This window comes from Lytechinus variegatus, chromosome 17 (assembly GCF_018143015.1).
Source record: "Lytechinus variegatus isolate NC3 chromosome 17, Lvar_3.0, whole genome shotgun sequence".
NCBI classification, from domain to species: Eukaryota; Metazoa; Echinodermata; class Echinoidea; order Temnopleuroida; family Toxopneustidae; genus Lytechinus; species Lytechinus variegatus.
The window spans coordinates 21,320,362-21,338,471 of record NC_054756.1 but is presented as its reverse complement, the minus strand read 5'-3'; the positions used below and the strand labels follow the sequence as shown (position 1 = coordinate 21,338,471).

Here is an 18,110-nt window from a genome sequence, read left to right as displayed (position 1 = left end):
AATTTAAGAATAATTACTAAAGATAGTACATCACATCCATGCATGTTGGTAAATGAAAGCTTCCATGTCTAGTACATATTCAAAAAGCTAAAACCAGTTTCTCACGATTTTCTTTAAAAATTTTCAAAAGGAAAACAGATATACTGATGAATTACAAACATCACAAACACATAGAGTTCTTTTGTATGAGGAAGAATTTTCGAGCCGTTCTTAAATTAAGAAGATCAAATATTAGAATTCATGTGAGGATATCATTTCCAGCAAGCCATCTATGTGCTTTTTAGAATCCTCCCACCAGAGATACACTTATGTACATTTTATTACCATATTTGTAAATGATATGTATGTATGAATGTTTCTATCTTGAAGTGGAAATTCCCAAATATGGTGTGTAATGGCTGCAATAAAAGTAGTCTCTGTTTGAAATTCCCTATTCACCCTCTTTCCCGGTTTTACCTCCCAGGTGATCCCTAAAAAACTTAAAGTAAAGAGCATGCTCACCGTCAATCGTCCTCGGTGTGTAGTATTCATGAAAGTATGAGCCGTCATCATCAAAGCAGACCCATTTGCTGTCCTAAATGAAAACCTGTTTAAAAGAAAGACAAAAAATTGAGTAAAATTATTAATCAATCTATTGCACAGCATTGATGATATTTAGCTTTTTTTCTTTAAAATTATCTGATTACTGTCAGTGTCCTTTTCAATACACAGTTCTTAACAAAATAATCCTCAAAACGAACCTTAAGCTCAAGTCTGCATTATGCCATCCCTCGAGATGAATGTAAGATTCTGGCGTTGGGAAGGTCACTGGAATGATGTCAATGTCGCGGCACTCAAAAGACGGAGCTCCGCCCATGAAGAACACCCTGGTTGAGGACTGACCATGGAGGGCGCTAGTGACATCAAAATGGTTGATGTAGACCTCCTTTAAGCAGCCCACAAACTTAGTGCTTACAGGCAGACCTTTAGAAGAAAACAAAAAAAGACTTACTAGGTGAAGTAACAATAGGGAGAAATACGTGGTCAGACATACAAAAAGCTTATTATTTTGTATGAATTTGCTTGGAAGCAAAAGAATTTACCACCTCAAAGAATTTAAAAGCTGACAGGCCTACAAGAATACAAGAAATTAATCAAATTGAAAAATAGATTGGTGCAAAGTGTAAGATTAAGGTGCACACAGAGCGTATTAGCCTCATCAAACAATAAGTTTGGATATCTTAGTCTTCAACCTTAATTTCCTTACTACTGTTTTCATATCTTTCTTAGATTGATCTCATGTGATTATTCATTTATTTATTTGTTCATTTATTTATCTATTTCTTTACCTATTTTTATGTTTGTTTTTGATTAATTATTCCTTTACTTTTTCATTTATTCATTTATTTATTTAATCAATTTTGTATTAATTCTATTCATTTATTTATCAATTTATCTGTTTGTTCATTTGTTTATTTATTTATTCATTTATATATTTTATTATTTATGTATTTATTGGAATATATTTGTACAGGTACAAAGGATTAACTTTTTTCACAAAATCCTTAATAAAAAAAACACAATTACAACAATAAACTTCAGTGGCACTTATATTGAACACATTGTATCAATTAGGCAATGTTTAGGAAATGAATAAGTATTTTCTTTACATGGCATTATTATCTATCAAATTTTAAAATGATTACAAGATAAAAGCTATAAATCACATAATTCATTCATTGATATAAAGACTGAATTGGAAGCAATGTCATGGGAGTTATATACTGAATTAATTAATATATAAAGTAATAACATGTGTAAAGGTGTGTGTTCATAAGGTCAAAGGTCAACAAACTTACCTGGATACCCATTCAGACCTTCTCCGCCCCCGATGTAACTGAGAGGGTCAAAGGTGAACGCCGTGTTACTTCCTGTAATGGTGTGGCTCATGGTAGCATTGTCAAAGATCACACTAACCGTCGTCCCATGCTGGGTGACCGACACAGAATGCCAACTGTCAAGTGAAAAGAAAATTGCAAAAAATAACAAATATAAAACTAATTGTACTTGCTTTAGCACTTATTACTAATTTAATCAGCATTGTTATCTGACATCAAATCAAATCATTAGTTTCAACAATAATATAAAAACATTACAAATATGTACAAAATAGGAAACAAACATAATTGAAAAAGGAAAGTGAACCGAGTTGATCAAAAGTAATACAAAGAAATGTACATTACTGTGGGGGAGCCAAAGAAGACATAATTAGTCTTAAAATCAGGCACCCAACATAAAATAAATAGATAATTGCATCAAAATAGACATTTCTCAACAATATACAGCATATGAATTTTTTCAGAGAGTTCACCTTACATTGTATTTCTATTACATGGTCATAATTTGCAAAAATCCGAATACTGGTATACTTCCCTTTTCTCCAGTCTTATAGTATACTACCATGTCAATAAATATTTCTGTTAATTTTCTCTCTTTGACTTGTTTATGCATGTACAAGAAAAATAAATAAATTTATGTGAACATTGTTGTTGACATTAACAGACAAATACCAGAAAATGAAGTAGTTATTGTTACAAACTATGTGAGATTAGTCCATTCTCCCCAGGAAGTCAAGATCTGGATGCAGCATGGACCAGACTGAATAATTTAAAACGGAAATCTTCCTCCATTTGCAGCTTGCAATAAGAGCTCCAGGAGTCTCGAATATTTGTCATTTAAACCACAAATACTGGGAATCTAATCCCCTCACATCCTGTGTGTGCTGTTAATTCTTCCAAGAATTCTGTATTTGCTTCAGTGGGATTCAGAACGGCTCACTCTCTAATGAAACAGGCATTATTCGTTCATGCCCTTTTCCAACACATACTTTAGGGATAAGAAAGTGTCCATACATGTTTTTGTAGCTATCATATAAATTTAAAATTTGCAGTGACGCCTGCAATAATATGTATTTTGCAGTTTACTGACTTTGAGCTTAAACTTGTCAATTTTCTTTTAATTAGAACCAGATGACTTGAGGGATAGAGAATTTTTTTTTCTTCGAGGCAAATTTGGGAACTGCAGTGGGGGAAGCCTTTGGTACTTTTTTTTGTCATACTTTGCAACATCAACATGTACATGGCGTAATTTCCTTCAGCAAGAAATTGATCCACAATGTGCTGCACTCAACCCAGGTGAGGTAAATGGGTACCTGGCAGGAATTTATTCCTTGAAACGCAGCGCACGTAACAGCTGCACTGCTTAAGCCAGGGTAATTATGCTGCATATACAGTAGAGTGCTTAGAGACTTCTGACAAAGTAAGTATTAAGCGCTATATAAGCAAGTTTAATTATTATTATTATCAACAGTTTTTTTTTTACTCTTTCTGATGTTGGAACCCCCCTCCCCCCAAAAAAAAATCTGTCCAGATGCCATTTTGTTTTGAATACATGTACTTACCAAACGAATGCAATATTTAAATGGCAAATTAATTTTAAATACCCACTCCTTTAGTGCATATAAGAGCCATGCATCAACATAAAGAAAATGGAATATAAGTATTCTAAAGATGTATTCTTTTACTGATATAAATTGTAGCTTGCAATGTCTAAATTATATCTTTCCATTTCCAAGCCTTGGTCTCCCCAACCCCCTTCTTATACATACATAACTACCCTACCCCTCTCTTCATCTGTATGCTAATATTCTCAGAATTATATTCTCAATCATACATTAAAACATATACACCAATGGGTGCCCCTACATGAGAGGCATTGTAGTCTAGCGGTTCTCACCTCCATTTTTCATTCAGAGGATTTTGGGTTCAAATCACAGAGACTGCGTGTTTTCCTTCAGCACAAATTTTACCAGCATCATGCTGCACCTAACCCAGGTGGGATATCTGTGTACCCAACAGGATTAATTCCTTGAATCCACTGCGTTGGAAATGGCAGCTAAGCTTGCGCTTAAGCCATGGTAAAAATAAAACTGTGCCTTCAAAAATATTATCCCACAATAGATTGCAAATGATGATTATTATCATCATTTGCCCACCTCTAAAATATTATTAAAAAAACTCACACATTATCATTGACCACGCCCAGCTCTAAGAATTCCATGATGTCTTCAGAGCTGTATTTGACATTGACTGAGAGCTGGCCATCTTGAATGAATACAGCTAGATAGGTCTGGGACGGGAGAGCTCCAACTGCATAGTACAAGACTGCTGATTGGTGGCTTGGGTTTATCTGGGTGAGAAGGTGAATGAAAGGAGCAATATGATTGGTGCAATTATTAATCTGGGAGGGATATCAATTCTGATTTAAGTATATACAAACATCACATTATCAAATAACAACAGATTAGTACAACATTAATTACAAATTTGGTTAAATGTCCTGACCATTTCCTGTAAGACTCAAGGACTACAATTTCTCGTTTCATGTTCAATATATATATATCGATGAAATGAAATAAAATGAAACGCCAAACATAACAAACTATTCTTTGTAATATTAAGCAGCATCACTTCTAAACCATTAAAAATTGAACTACTTATACACAATTCTTGAGATTGAAAAATGAAAATCGAAAGTGTCTCATCCAGATTTGCACCCTGACCAGATGTACAACAAATGGTTTAAAACTTCTGCCTACAACATGTTTTTTTTAATTGTAATATTGCTTCAGGCTTTTAAGTGACAGTCTGAAATTGCCATGTAGAAACATTTCAGTCTCAGTAAGGCTCTTTGAAAAAAATTCTTGATTGTGCAAAGAAGACATTTTGTTCTCCTGGTTCAACTTTCAAGACATGCACTTTCCAGATGGGGCATGTTTCATAAAACTTGTAATACATGTAGTAACAAATTTGCAATAAAAAATTTAAAGGTAAAGTCCACCTCAGAAAAATGTTGATTTGAATCAATAGAGAAAAATCAGACAAGCACAATGCTGAAGATTTCATCAAAATCGGATGTAAAATAAGAAAGTTTTGACATTTCAAAGTTTCGCTTATTTTTAACAAAATAGTTATGTGAACGAGCCAGTTACATCCAAATGAGAGAGTTGATGATGTCACTCACTCACTATTTTTTTGGTTTTCATTGTTTGAATTATACAATATTTTCAATTTGAAGATTAGGACCTCCTTGCCTGAAGCACAAAATGTTAAAATAATGGAATTCCACGTGTTCAGGGAGGAATGAAACTTCATTTCACATGACAATGACGAGAAAATGAAAATATTTCATATTTCAAACAATAAAAAACAAAAGAAATAGTGAGTGAATGACATCATTGACTCTCTCATTTGGATGTAGCTGGCACGTTCATATAACTGTTTTTGTGAAATGAAGCAAAATTTTGAAATGTCATAACTTTCTTATTTTACATCCGATATTGATGAAATTTTCAGTGGTATGCTTGTTGAATTTTTCTCTTCTTATTCAAATCAAGTTTGTGTTGGGGTGGACTTGTCCTTTAAAAGCTACTAAAATCATACAATCTGAATGGCTGATAGTAAACTTGTTGTAGAAATTGTGCATTTGCTATTACAACAAGTCTTGTGAAACGGAACCCTAGCTTGTCTTGTTGACATCTCAACTGTTTACCGGTAATAGCAAAATGATAGATTAGCACTGGAACAATATCAGTGGATTAAATGTGGTTTTCTACTGGGATGAAGATACATCAGATGTTTTCATCATCATCTACATGCAAACAAAGCATCATTTCAATCTAAATTGCCTTGCTCATCAGTATCAATTAGAGATAATGCATTCATATCTCATTCATTTTGAGGAGAGCTCATTCACAAACCGATGACTCAGCACTATATGAATGCATGTATATGTACACTATAATCACTTCTAGATTTCATTTCTCTCCTTCTTCTCTTCTTCCTCCTCCTCCTCCTCTTTCTCCATCTCTTCCTTTATCGTCTTTGCAATATATTTTGTATATCTCTGTTTTTAACATTTCGATTAAAAGGGGTTTTTCCTGTAGAAAACAGTAGCAATACCTCTATGATCATTAGTGGCATGAAATTGATTTTGATCAGTAAAAGCTAAATTGATGCTACATCAATATTGTCTAGAAAAAGAATTTCCACAGCCTTTGCACATGAAATCACATTTTTTAGCAATTTGGAGTCTAACATGCACTTGCACAATGTTGTTTTTATTTTTTGATGGTGCACACAGGCATCGCCAATCTGGGCCTCCGTCTTACAAAAAGAGTTGCAATTGATCCCACCAACCACAATTATGGAAAGCCAGCAACGTTGCAACATCTAAAATGCATGTTTGTTCAAAATATTTTCTAGATAAGCTGTTTATTCATTCATTCATTGCCTTCTTGGAAAGTGAGGGTGCTTCACTTTCTTTACATAGGACATTGCGCAAATTTCCTGTAAAAAAAATATGATACTGATGCATTTCCATATATTTGACGTGGATCGATGAATCGTAACTCTTCGTAAGACAGGCCTTGGTCTCAAAGATTGCACAAAACTGGAAAGAAAATAGTTATGAAGCCACATGGTGTAAACAATCAGGACGCCGTTACATAAAGCTGTTCATAAGTTAAGAGCGACTTTAAGAACGACTGGTGATCCTTTATTGTGGTAAATGGTATATTCATTGGCGGTGGTTACATGCGTAAGTAAGGTTCACCAGTTGTTCTTAAAGTCGCTCTTAACTTACGAACAGCTTTATGAAACACCCACCTGGACTATATATGAGCTTTCCTTTAGGTTAGATCTAAATATCACCAATCAAGTCAAATGATTCTAACCTTGAATTTCATACTGATGAGATCTTCGGCACTGTACGTATCTTGGTCACCGAGGAAAAGTGTGTAGGTAAGATACTGATAACCTCCGAGAGTTACAGGAGTGGAACCTGAGGTGAAGAGAGAAATAAATTAGAATATCACATTAAGATATCATAATCATTGAAATAAAATTCCATTCTTGACTCATTCCATAGCAAGAGCTGACCTGTGTTCTAATGTTGAATTAGTTTACCTACAATTTACATAATTTTACATAATACTTTTTTGGTCATCAACTCGTATCTACTACTTTGTTAAGTATAGGTATCCGTAACTACAAGCTCTTTCTTCTTCTTTCTACCTAACTATTTTTACTTTGTATTGTTTTTTTATGTTTTGTTCTCTGGATATTATTGTAAATCTATCCTGCTTAAAAAAATGAATCAATGACTCAAGAAATGAAATGAAATTAAAATGAAATGAGTGAGTGAGTGAGTGAGTGAATGAATGAATGAATGACAGGAAATGAAATTTAGGCATCTTATTCCATTGCCTAATGGAGCTAGGTGCTTCATATACAAAGCCTACATGGGATTACAAAGAAGTATGATAAATTGTTTGCTGCATTTTTCAGCAGAAATACTACCGAGCATTTGCTCCCTGTCTATGATCCTCCCATTGCCACCTAAACAAATATCAATTGTACTGTATCAATTGAATGTATCTTTTATATTTAAGAACCTTGCTATGACCTACATTGTAATATCTCTCCCAAATGCTCTATCCAGTTATAGAGACTATTGAATTAATCTTCTTTTTGGATATACATGTACATGCATGCTGAAAATCAAACCCTTTGTAACAATTTCCATAATATGAAGCCCTACAGATGCATGACATCTATGATATTTTCTTTCAAATAACTGATTTGCAAGAAAACAGTCTCCTTGTTATGTCATTAAAAGGATGCCACCATGAATGAATCTCCAGAGTCCACCCATCCCTTCTACCTCTTCTCGTCCTCCCCCTACCGAAATTTAAGCGTGCCGCTTGCTAGTAACTAGCATGCGACTAGCAGGGCACTCGCTTAATAAGCGAGTGCATGCTAGCGAACAGTCCCTGCTCGCTAAAAGATCGCTTAACTATTACTCTGCACGCATATCACACGCTTATTAAGCTAACCGCATGCTAGTTACTAGCATGCCGCAAGCTTGCGCAAGCTAGTCGCACGCTTCCCGCAAGCTTGGAAATTTCTGTAGGGGTCACCCCTTCCCTTGCCTTCTCTTTATTCCCCTCCCCTTCCCATCCCTTTTTACCCCTCCTTTCCTCCCTCTTGCTCACCCCCCCCCCTTCCCACCCCTCCATTCCCTCCTCTTCCTAACTCACCATTTTTGAAGAGATCTTAAATACTGAACACCAAAAAACCTTTCAAATATTTTTCTTTCCTCTGACATTATTAATCATAACTTTGCTTGTGAGAATTCAGATAGCTGGATATCTCATTCCTCCATTCCTCTCCCCCCCCCCCACCCCGGGGGTCCTTTTTTCCAAAAACTCCTGGATCTCCCCTGTTCACAGGTAGCTGATTGAATCATCACGTGTGCCGATCCCATTGGAACTGAGTCAGAAGAGCATAGCAGCTGACAAGCTCACGACCCGTCCCCTTACTCACAGTCATCTGACAACCGCTAATTATCCGTTCACGTGTTCCACAGCCTTACAGGAATCGTTCACATCCCCGCTACCCTTCCCTATACGCAATGGGTACACTGAAATATGACCAGTAAGACAGTAACCATCCTATGTATGTAATGATCCCATTCAATGTCTCTGCTCATTGTCAGAACTCTTTTTGCTCTAAATCTCCCTCGAACATAGTTATCAGAAGCTAGAAATGCAAAAACAGAAATTCAGACCCGATAGCATATGGGAAAAGCAAGTTCACATCACTTTTTGAATAAGACAAATTTAAAGGTATGTTTTGCTCATCTTGCAGTGCACCTTACCAGAAGCATAAGACACTGCAATATAAAGATGTCTTCAAAATATTTTATCAACGAACATACCTTGTTGACCTTCCTAATTTGGTTTCTCTGTACAAGTTTTGATTTCATTGGCAGTTATATTGCTTGTTTTGCAAGTCCAACATCACTAAAATGTTATCTTCTTTACAAGTGTATGTTCATTGATGAACATAAAAACCAACTCAAAATGGTTAATATATTGATTTGTAAATATGCAGAAATAGGCGAAAAATCCATTAAGATATCTGCATGCTAAAATATTGGCCTAAGATCAAATCTATCATGCTTTACACATCCATAGAATGACACAAATGTTCTTTTAGTGTACCCTTCGTTTGACACAAAATTATGATTTTCTAATTATTTCTTTTTTTAACCACTTGCAAATAATATCAAAATTGAAAATGAGCCTGAAAAGAAATCAGTTACAATTTGTTTGAATACAAAATATGTCAGTCTTTACAAATCATTTAATTATTAATATATCTTGATTTACACAAAGGAAAGTAATGCAATCCAGGGGCAGATACATGATTTTCTAAAAGGAGGGGGCACATTTTCTTGAGGAAAAATATGACAACCAACAAAAAAGGGTGTTTTAAACAAAAAAAAAACACATTTTGTCCACGAAAAACATTTGACAAGCAAAAAAAAAGGTCTTCACTTTTAAAAGGGGGGAGGCACATTTCTGTTTTAAAGGCTCTTTTACATTACAAATTTTAATTGTGCCTCTCAAAGGGAGGGAGCATGGGCCGGCTTTGCCCCCCCCCCCCCCTGGATCTGCCAGTGGTTGAATCTCTGCAAGAATATACAAAATCAAATCAAATGAGGAAGCGGAATATTCTAGAGAATAGTTCTTTATACAAAGCTATGATTTGTAATCGTTACCCCAAATCTTTGTGGATTTCTTGGCCTCTGTTTCAACCCAGGTTTCCGATCTTGATACTATAATTGGAGATGAAACTTTTTTCCTGTGAGCTTGTGGGACTGCACATGATAAATCTAGCACCTAGCACTGAAATTTCTTGTGGTTTAAGCATTATTTTAAGAGCTACTAACAGTCATGATGTAAAATTATAAAAGGTTCACAAGAACTTACAGTTAAGTACTTGTAGTTAAAGCAGGCAAAGATGTCATGAGAAAGTCTTTAACAATCAGTTAATTGTCATCATAATGCATGTATATCTAGACCTGTTTCATATGCACAACCCGAAGGATCTAGGAAATTGCAAAATCCAAGTGAAAAATGGTCATTACTAAAGATCACCAACACTGACAGGCATATGAGAGACAGTCTATTGTTACTAATGCTCAGAAAATACGTAACACCTGGCTAGAACACAATTCTTACTCTGTCCATTTCTCAGCAATTATACACACGTTTGTCTCGTTTCATAGTAAATAAGTTTTCCTATGAATGAAATGCACTTTGTACCATTCTAAGACATTCTACCAGATCATTTGACATATACGTTTCATTCATACATGCAAATACTTGGGTGGTCATTTCATTGGATCTGTTCAAACTCATTTTAAAGATAAATTCCAGTTTTGGTAACGATCTCAAAATGAAATTTTACAGAATCTAATATAATGACCAATCAAGTGTCTGTTTGTATGAATAAAAAACAGGTGCCAAAGGATTCTGGAAGAAATTGTGTAATTGCTGAGAAATAAGCAAAATAAGCGTGGATTCGGTCACCTCCGTCGGGTCGTTATTCCAGCAATAATAATACACTGTCCCACGTGTGCCTATCTGTGTTGATGATCTTCATTGTGAACGTTTTTCAACGTAGATTTCAAGATTTCACAAAGTTCAGTTTATGTAACTGTACCAGATCTAGATCCTTGATGATATTCTGACAATTAAGCCTGGTCTTACAGACTTTCTCATGAAATCGGTGTTTACTGCAACTACTGGCATTTCTCTTTAAGATTGTTCCCACAACTTGCATTGATGATTAAATTTCTACGATTGATTTACCTTCATGGTCACACCTCTCCCCTTCGTAGCCACTCATAAAGCAGTTACAAGACATCGTTGAGTAGTGATTGATACATTCACCATGTTGACAGGGATTAGCCGTATCACAGCCATTGATGCACCCATCCTCCACTCGCACTATTCAAAGAGAAAGATTCATTTAAATTTTAATCAAGGTTTACTGCAAAACAATGATTGGCATGCACTCAGATTTGAATTGTAAATGTTTACACGATGCAATTCAAATATCATATGTAACAAGATAATTATCAATACACAATTGAAATGTATACAAAATGAATATTGAATAGTTAATATCATATATCAATATGCAGTTTGAAATATAGATACATGGTTGTCATAGATTACACATTTTGGGTTGCATAGTGATTTTTCAGCAATCATATTATACCTGGAAGTGTACTTTTCTAAAATCAAAAGATTTCAGTAATGTCTTTATTTGTAAATTGAATGTGTTTGGAGAAGAGTGAATAGCACAATTGTAGAATGATATTTGACTGTTATAATACTAAAATACTGATAATTTATAGATACATTTTAACATGAGCAATGGCTTTGGTTTAGATAAATCATATATAATAATAATAATAATAAGCATGTATATAGCGCCATCTATCTAGAAATATTCTATTCCGAGGCACATTGTTATTACCCAGGCTTTAGCTCGAGCAGCCTTTCAGCGCTCATGCATTCAAGGAATTAATCCTGCCGGGTACCCATTCACCACACCTGGGTTGAGAGCAGCACAAGGTGGATAAATTTCTTGCTGAAGGAAATTATGCCATGGCTGGGATTCGAACCCACAACCCTTTGTTTCAAAGTCAGAATACTAATCCACTTGGCCACAACACTCCACGAATATTGTCACCATAATAGGATTCTGCCAAGCCATCACGCATTATATGCACTTTCTATACTCCCTGGGGAGAAGATTATACACATTTTGGTTATTTAACATAATGAAAATTACAACTTTCTTTGAATGGGCTTCTATAGGCAACAGTGAAATAATATGTCCAAAGGGCAAGACAATATGAAATAATTTCCTTAAATGATCACATTAGTCGGTTAGAATTTACTTCTATCTCAAGTACATTATGGATTTTTAATGGGGTTATTAACACAGCTGAAAGAGCAGATGCATGACATCAGATCAAAGATGACTTGCCGATGTAGTTACATCAAAATAATGATTATTACCTCTGTAACTTATGGGCACCTCGTTTCCTGCTTCTGTTGGAGTTGCTTCAACGCCACTTCCAGCGGTGGATCCACTTATTTCTGTTCCCGTAGCAGCAGCTTCTGTTGGTAGTGACCCACTTGTCTCACTAGCCCCTGAGGCTGTTGGATTCTCACTGGTAGCATCGCCTGAGCTTGGTGGTGGTGTGTTGGGCGAGGTGGCGTTGGCGGTGGCAGTGTTGGAAGCAGAGGGGTTGGTGGCAGCGGCAGCAACAGTGGTGGCAGCGGCACCAACGGTGGTGGTGCCAGAAGGACTGGTAGTACCTTGGATAGGCATGGCAGCGGCAGGATTGGAGCTTGAGGTCCAGCTGAATCGGACGTTTTCAATGCATCCCATCAACCTGTCATAGCTACGTGGCATACTGGATATATCCATGGAAGGAAGACCTGATGAAGATAAGAGGAAAAGATAAATTAGTTTACTTTGAACAAAAACCTTGTTTAAAACTCACATAATCACACTAAACCATTATGAAGAATTACTGAACTTACAAAAGACTAGACCAAGGTTGAGGCCAAAGAAATCAACTCTGAATTTTTTTCGATAATTGGAGAGTATGAGAATGGCAAAAGTTTGAGTTAAATGGAGAGATGTTGCAATTAACATCCAGACTGGGAGAACATCAGAGAAAAAAATTACACAGGGCCTTGGAACAATTTAGCCCCTGAAATGCTTAAAACAACCCTGGAAACTAAACAGGGAACACTGGAAATCCACACTCATCAAAATGTTAAAGCTTATCCAATGTTCCAGATGTATGCAGTAAGTTATGATAAGCAGCCCCTGAGTTTTTTTCCCTGGAAAACAATGTACAAATCTAAAAAGATTCTAGATGAAAATGAGAAAAATAACCTTCTTCAAAAGGAACTTATGAAAGAAACCAGCCCTGAACACATGAACATTTACATTATTAATCCATCGACTCATGCTAACTTAGATCTATTTATTTTCTATGCATGTATGCAGGCAAAGTTGTCATACCTAGAGAAAATGAGCATATTGCATTGCACTCTTAAAGACATCATTTAAGCATGATTCCATAAGTACTACGAAATCTATTTTCTTGGTCATGATGAACTATTCTTACTCCATGTATCATGATAAGGGTACGATTTCACTCCATACCCTTTACAGTATATCTTCAAGCAGGAATATTTTTTTAAAAAAGGTGAAAGTCCATATTTTATTGTGCAAAACACAAATAAGAAGAAAAAAATGCTCTGAAAATACATTTTTTTTACATTTACATCATTTATTCACTGATCTGTATCCATCCCATTGTATGATATCTGACTTCACAGTCACCTAAATCTATTCTTAAAAATAGAGACACTTTCACATAATTTACACTCAGACATTGAAATTCCAAGGGGCATTGTAAAATCTGCAATTTTAATTGCATAGATTCCTCATGAATGTCACTCTCCAAAGGACTCTGATTTCAAAGCTTGGTGCCTGATGGAAAGTAGGACATTGATGTGATGCATTACTGTCAAGATTGAACTTGGAGGGGAGAAAAAAAGATTGTTATGCCAGTAGCCAAAACAAATGGCTGTTTCAGTGTGTGATAATTTAAAGGCCACTGATGCTGAATACTAGAAAGTGTAAAGTTGATGATAGAAAATGGTAATATGGTGCCCTGACACTTCCAAAGAGCTTTTAAAAAAAATGTTACTTTTAAAATATGATTCATATTAACAACCATGGACTGCAAAGGAAGAAAGTAAAAACTGTTTCTGAAAGTAAATGACCCAACACAGTTTAAAAAAAAGTTTATCCTGCAATGTTGAGGTTGTACTGCTAAATATTTATTAATAAAAAGTATTAGGTTTATAATCATGATTTAGGAGAGCAATTTATGGGAGAAGGTTGTCATATTTATCATGCAGGCACATACATCAGGTGCACATTATATTGTTCTGCATTCATATTATCATAACAACCCTAACAGACAGTCACCGAAAAAGAAAGCCTCAGGCCAATTGTTTAAAATGTCTCCTCTTGCTAAGTATATGCTATTAATTACAATATTGATAAAAATGTTATTTTTCTATCATTAAAATATTTTATCTTTCTCTGCAAATTTCAAAATAAGATCCCTGGCTTTGCTTGCTTTAAGCCTTACTTAATGAGTAAAAAAGAAATTGAATAAAAAAATTTAAAGAAAGGGAAAGTTTCTGCTCATTTGCATAAATGGAGGTTTATCTTTTGAACATTCTCTGTACTCTTTTGCACTGTAAATATGTTCATTATTATATTCTCTTGATTTTTATTTGTAATTTTGTATTGAATGAGTATGTTGTAATATTCTTAATAAATATCTAGTTACTGAAAAAAATATATCTTGATCAAAAGAAAAAGGAAACCAACAAGTGATATGAAAATTAACATACCATCTATTGATGCCATACAAAAATGCAGCTCTCTATTCATTAGATTTTCCTTGGCTTGATTCATACCCTAAGCAATATGACAGAAGACTTTCATGCATAAAGCATGATTAGAATGCCAGAACTTTCTCCTTTAGAAAAAAGACTGGTTTGGCACTGGCTTGGAATTTCAGAGACTGATTTAAAATTTGAAGAAATACTTGGGCTAGGCTTCATCTTCTGAACATTTTCTTGTAGCTCTTTCTTCATATTTAATGACAATGCCAGATGGAGCTTGGGAGAGTAAATGTAAACATGTAAGATTGAAAGTATATATAGAACAGACCATCAATATCTATACATAATGTAAAACATTACTGCCTGCAAATCATAACACACGTGCCAGAGTGAGATGCAGCTACAATAACGCATTCAAGTTGCACATGGAGCGCATCCAAATCATCTCCATCTCGCTTGGGATCGCGTATACAGTTCCAGTTCACCTCTCTCAGCGAGGGGAAATAAAATAAATATTCGTGATGGCTTCAGCTCTGCCCGCCTTTAGGGGGAAGGGGAGATGGGAAGAAGGCACCGTAATTGGCAGGTGCAGAGAGTGTTAAGGGTGATGAGAGAGAGAGGGGGCGCTAAACACTTGTTACACTTCTCGGCCAATATCAGGAGTTTAATACCTGGAGGAGCCTTGCACTCCTCAATTTAAAATTGGGGGCAAGTTACAGATTCTGGGCTAAATTTGACATCAGAATATGAGTCACTAATGGGGGAGGGGTGGAAGTCACTTTGTACCAAAGGACCAACAGATTTAATTGAGAGTCCATTTGAGACCAAGAATAAAAAAATAAATTATTCAAAATTTTCAAGTTAAATTTGACCAAGGTGGCATTCATTATAGAAAGAAATGATGGACAATAAAAAAAAATATGGCATTACTACATTGTAATTACCTTACCATATACATTTTAAAATAGATTGTGCTTGAAATCGTCTTTAAATATGGAAAAGATTGTTTCCTAGGACGCAATGTTGATCAGGGTTATTTATTTCAAAATAAAATCCATGGTATGTTTGCATGTATTCAATGTGTAAGGTACAGTGTACATGTATGATGGAGGTTATAGGTATCTCCATGATATAATCATCTTGTCTGTACTCTTTTACGAGCAAAGACATTGCTTCTTCTACCAACTATCGAGACAGGTGTGTATAAAGAGTAATCAGAATTCTGCTCTCTACATTACTATTACCACAAACTAAACATGTTTGAATTTGTTAGCTTATGAAGATATGAAAACACTTTGCAATCTGGTGCAAACGTGACAATATTTTACTATGATAAGTCTATCAAGAGTTTGGTTTTGTATGAAAAATAGTGCAGTGATTTTTTGAATTTTGATTACAAGATTGGTTCATGTCACTGATCCTATTGTATCAGTCAATCAACTACCTTATACATTAAAGAGAAATTCCAGTAGTTGCAGTAAACACTGATTTCATGAGAAAGTCTGTAAAACAAGGCTTAATTGTCAGTATATCATCGAGGATCTAGATCTGGTACAGTTACATTAACTGAACTTTGTGAATCTTGAAATCTACGCTGAAAAATGTTCACACCGAAGATCCCCAACACAGATAAGCGCACGTGGGACAATGTATAATTATTGCTTAGAGCATCGGGCCCGACGTTCTACCCGAATCCTGTGCTTATTTGCTGATTTCTCAGCAATTACACAATTTCTTCCAGAATCCTTTGGCACATACGTTTTATTTATACAAACAGACACTTTGGTGGTCATTTCATTGGATTCTGTACGAACTCATTTTGATATCGTTACCAAAACTAGCATTTACCTTTAATCTACATGTAGGGCTATCAATAAATAAATTGATTAATGGATTAATCTGTTTTTATTTCTATTTAATTATTAAAAACAACTGTGAATAAAACAGTAATGTGTATACTTCATTTTGGCAGGTCCATGTATGATCTAACATACACAAACCACATATGGCAGATTGTTTCCATGGTTTGGTATCCACCACCATAAAATATGAACCAGAGTTGAATATCCACCAACGGCCAATTTTTTGGAGCATATACCACACAGGTGTCAATATGTAGGACCAAGGCACTCCATCAGCATCAGGTATCTATAAATAAATGCTGATTACAATAGCAAAAAAGCTCCATCCCCATTATCTACACCAAGATCAGAGAACATTAAAACTTGAGCTTCCATTAAAGGCATTGCACACGTTTCATTTCTTTCAAATTTTACATTAATGCATCACTTCCTTGAGGACACCATATTTTCTGTTTGCTAGATAAAATCTTTCTTATTTTTCTGATGCAGTGAATCATGTAAAGAACTTTTACTGGTTTGGTTCATGAAATGTGGTCCTTGTAAGCAGGTGTTATTCAGACTCTAGAAATGTGACTTGGTTTCACAGAGAATGCAATTCAGTGGAATTGTATACAGGTGGCTGCTAAACGGGTTACACAATGAAATCATTTTCCGTACACCATCCCTAATATGTATCCTCAGTTCATAAATAATACGACCGTTTTAAAAACTCAGGTTCGTGGAAACAGGCCTGTGGTGAGATGGTATACAAGGTGTGACAGGTCTTCCCTGTGTTAACACGAACAGCAGGTGGTCTTTCAAGCACCATGATATCACATTATCATGATAAGTCGAATGACAGCATGTTACTGGTGTTCCAGTTTTCAATTGGATAGTGCATATCCCCTCAAATAATCTAAGGCTGGAGCTAAGATTCTGATAAAAAGATATGGGGAGAAAGTACGAACATCTCAAAGTGACAAAGCAAAATGTTTAAATATCAATCAGGCCCTACTAGAGTATGAGCATGCTGCAAATAGTATGTTTACAAATGAGTTTAAAGATTGAAGTACTAGTAATACAAGACTAAATTTGATGGTTCAGATTGGTTTGTAATGGAGTTGTAATTAATTGCAACATTTTGTGCAATGTGGCCATGGTCCAAGACAAAATATCCTCTGTAAGTATTGAAAGTTGTGCCTTTCCCCCTTGTGAATGTCTGTTGCAACAAAGATACTACAAGGGGAAGGTCGGACGGTACAGCGTTGAGTAAGTAACAACCTTTTTTTACCTTTGCGTATCACGATCACGTTGTGTACAAAACATAGAGAAATGGTGAAGGGGTGTAGATGATTTTGACATTTTAGAATTTTTTCATTCAATTTTGTTTTTTCTAAAATCAAAGATGAAGATATTTCAGAGGTTTCTGGGTAATAAAAGGTGGAATTGTTTTCATGTGCCACCCTTGAGCCCTCTCCAAAGTCCCATTTTTCGTTTTCCCCATACGTTTCATACACAGTCGCATGCCAATGTGCAAAGGTTTACTTATTCATCACTAGTGGGCATCCTTTCCCATGAGCATTTATCGAGCACTTCAAGAAATTGCCGAAGTGTCCGATCTTCCCCTTGAAGTATCTTTGGTGCAATTAATTGCAGCATTTGTGCAATGTCACAAATGTCCCAGACACTATCCATTTTAAGCAAAGTATGTACCTTGAATTTTCCCCTGTGATTTTCTGTAAGCTGTAAAGATTGATTTTCAAAATGTCACTGAATCCTAGATGCACATGGAATCAATATTATTCAGCACAAGAACTTCCCTCCGAAAATGTAACAAATTCAGGAACATGTGTAACTTACAT

The 18,110-nt window shown here is 35.4% G+C and overlaps 1 protein-coding gene across 4 annotated transcripts in view; it reads right to left on the bottom strand.

The window, feature by feature from the left end:
* LOC121431448 (neurexin-4-like) overlaps positions 1–12,425 on the bottom strand; it is a 44,432-nt gene extending 32,007 nt beyond the window's left edge. For all 4 annotated transcript variants that reach the window (XM_041629017.1, XM_041629019.1, XM_041629020.1 and 1 more), the window contains exons 1-7: positions 11,981–12,425; positions 10,760–10,897; positions 6,773–6,879; positions 4,061–4,227; positions 1,839–1,993; positions 741–963; positions 502–586 (exon numbers count right to left, since the gene is read on the bottom strand). In XM_041629017.1, coding sequence (XP_041484951.1) covers positions 502–586; positions 741–963; positions 1,839–1,993; positions 4,061–4,227; positions 6,773–6,879; positions 10,760–10,897; positions 11,981–12,395 — 1,290 coding nt within the window. In that variant the 5' untranslated portion in view covers positions 12,396–12,425. The remainder of the gene's footprint in view (positions 1–501; positions 587–740; positions 964–1,838; positions 1,994–4,060; positions 4,228–6,772; positions 6,880–10,759; positions 10,898–11,980) is intronic.
* Positions 12,426–18,110: the final 5,685 nt, after the last annotated feature.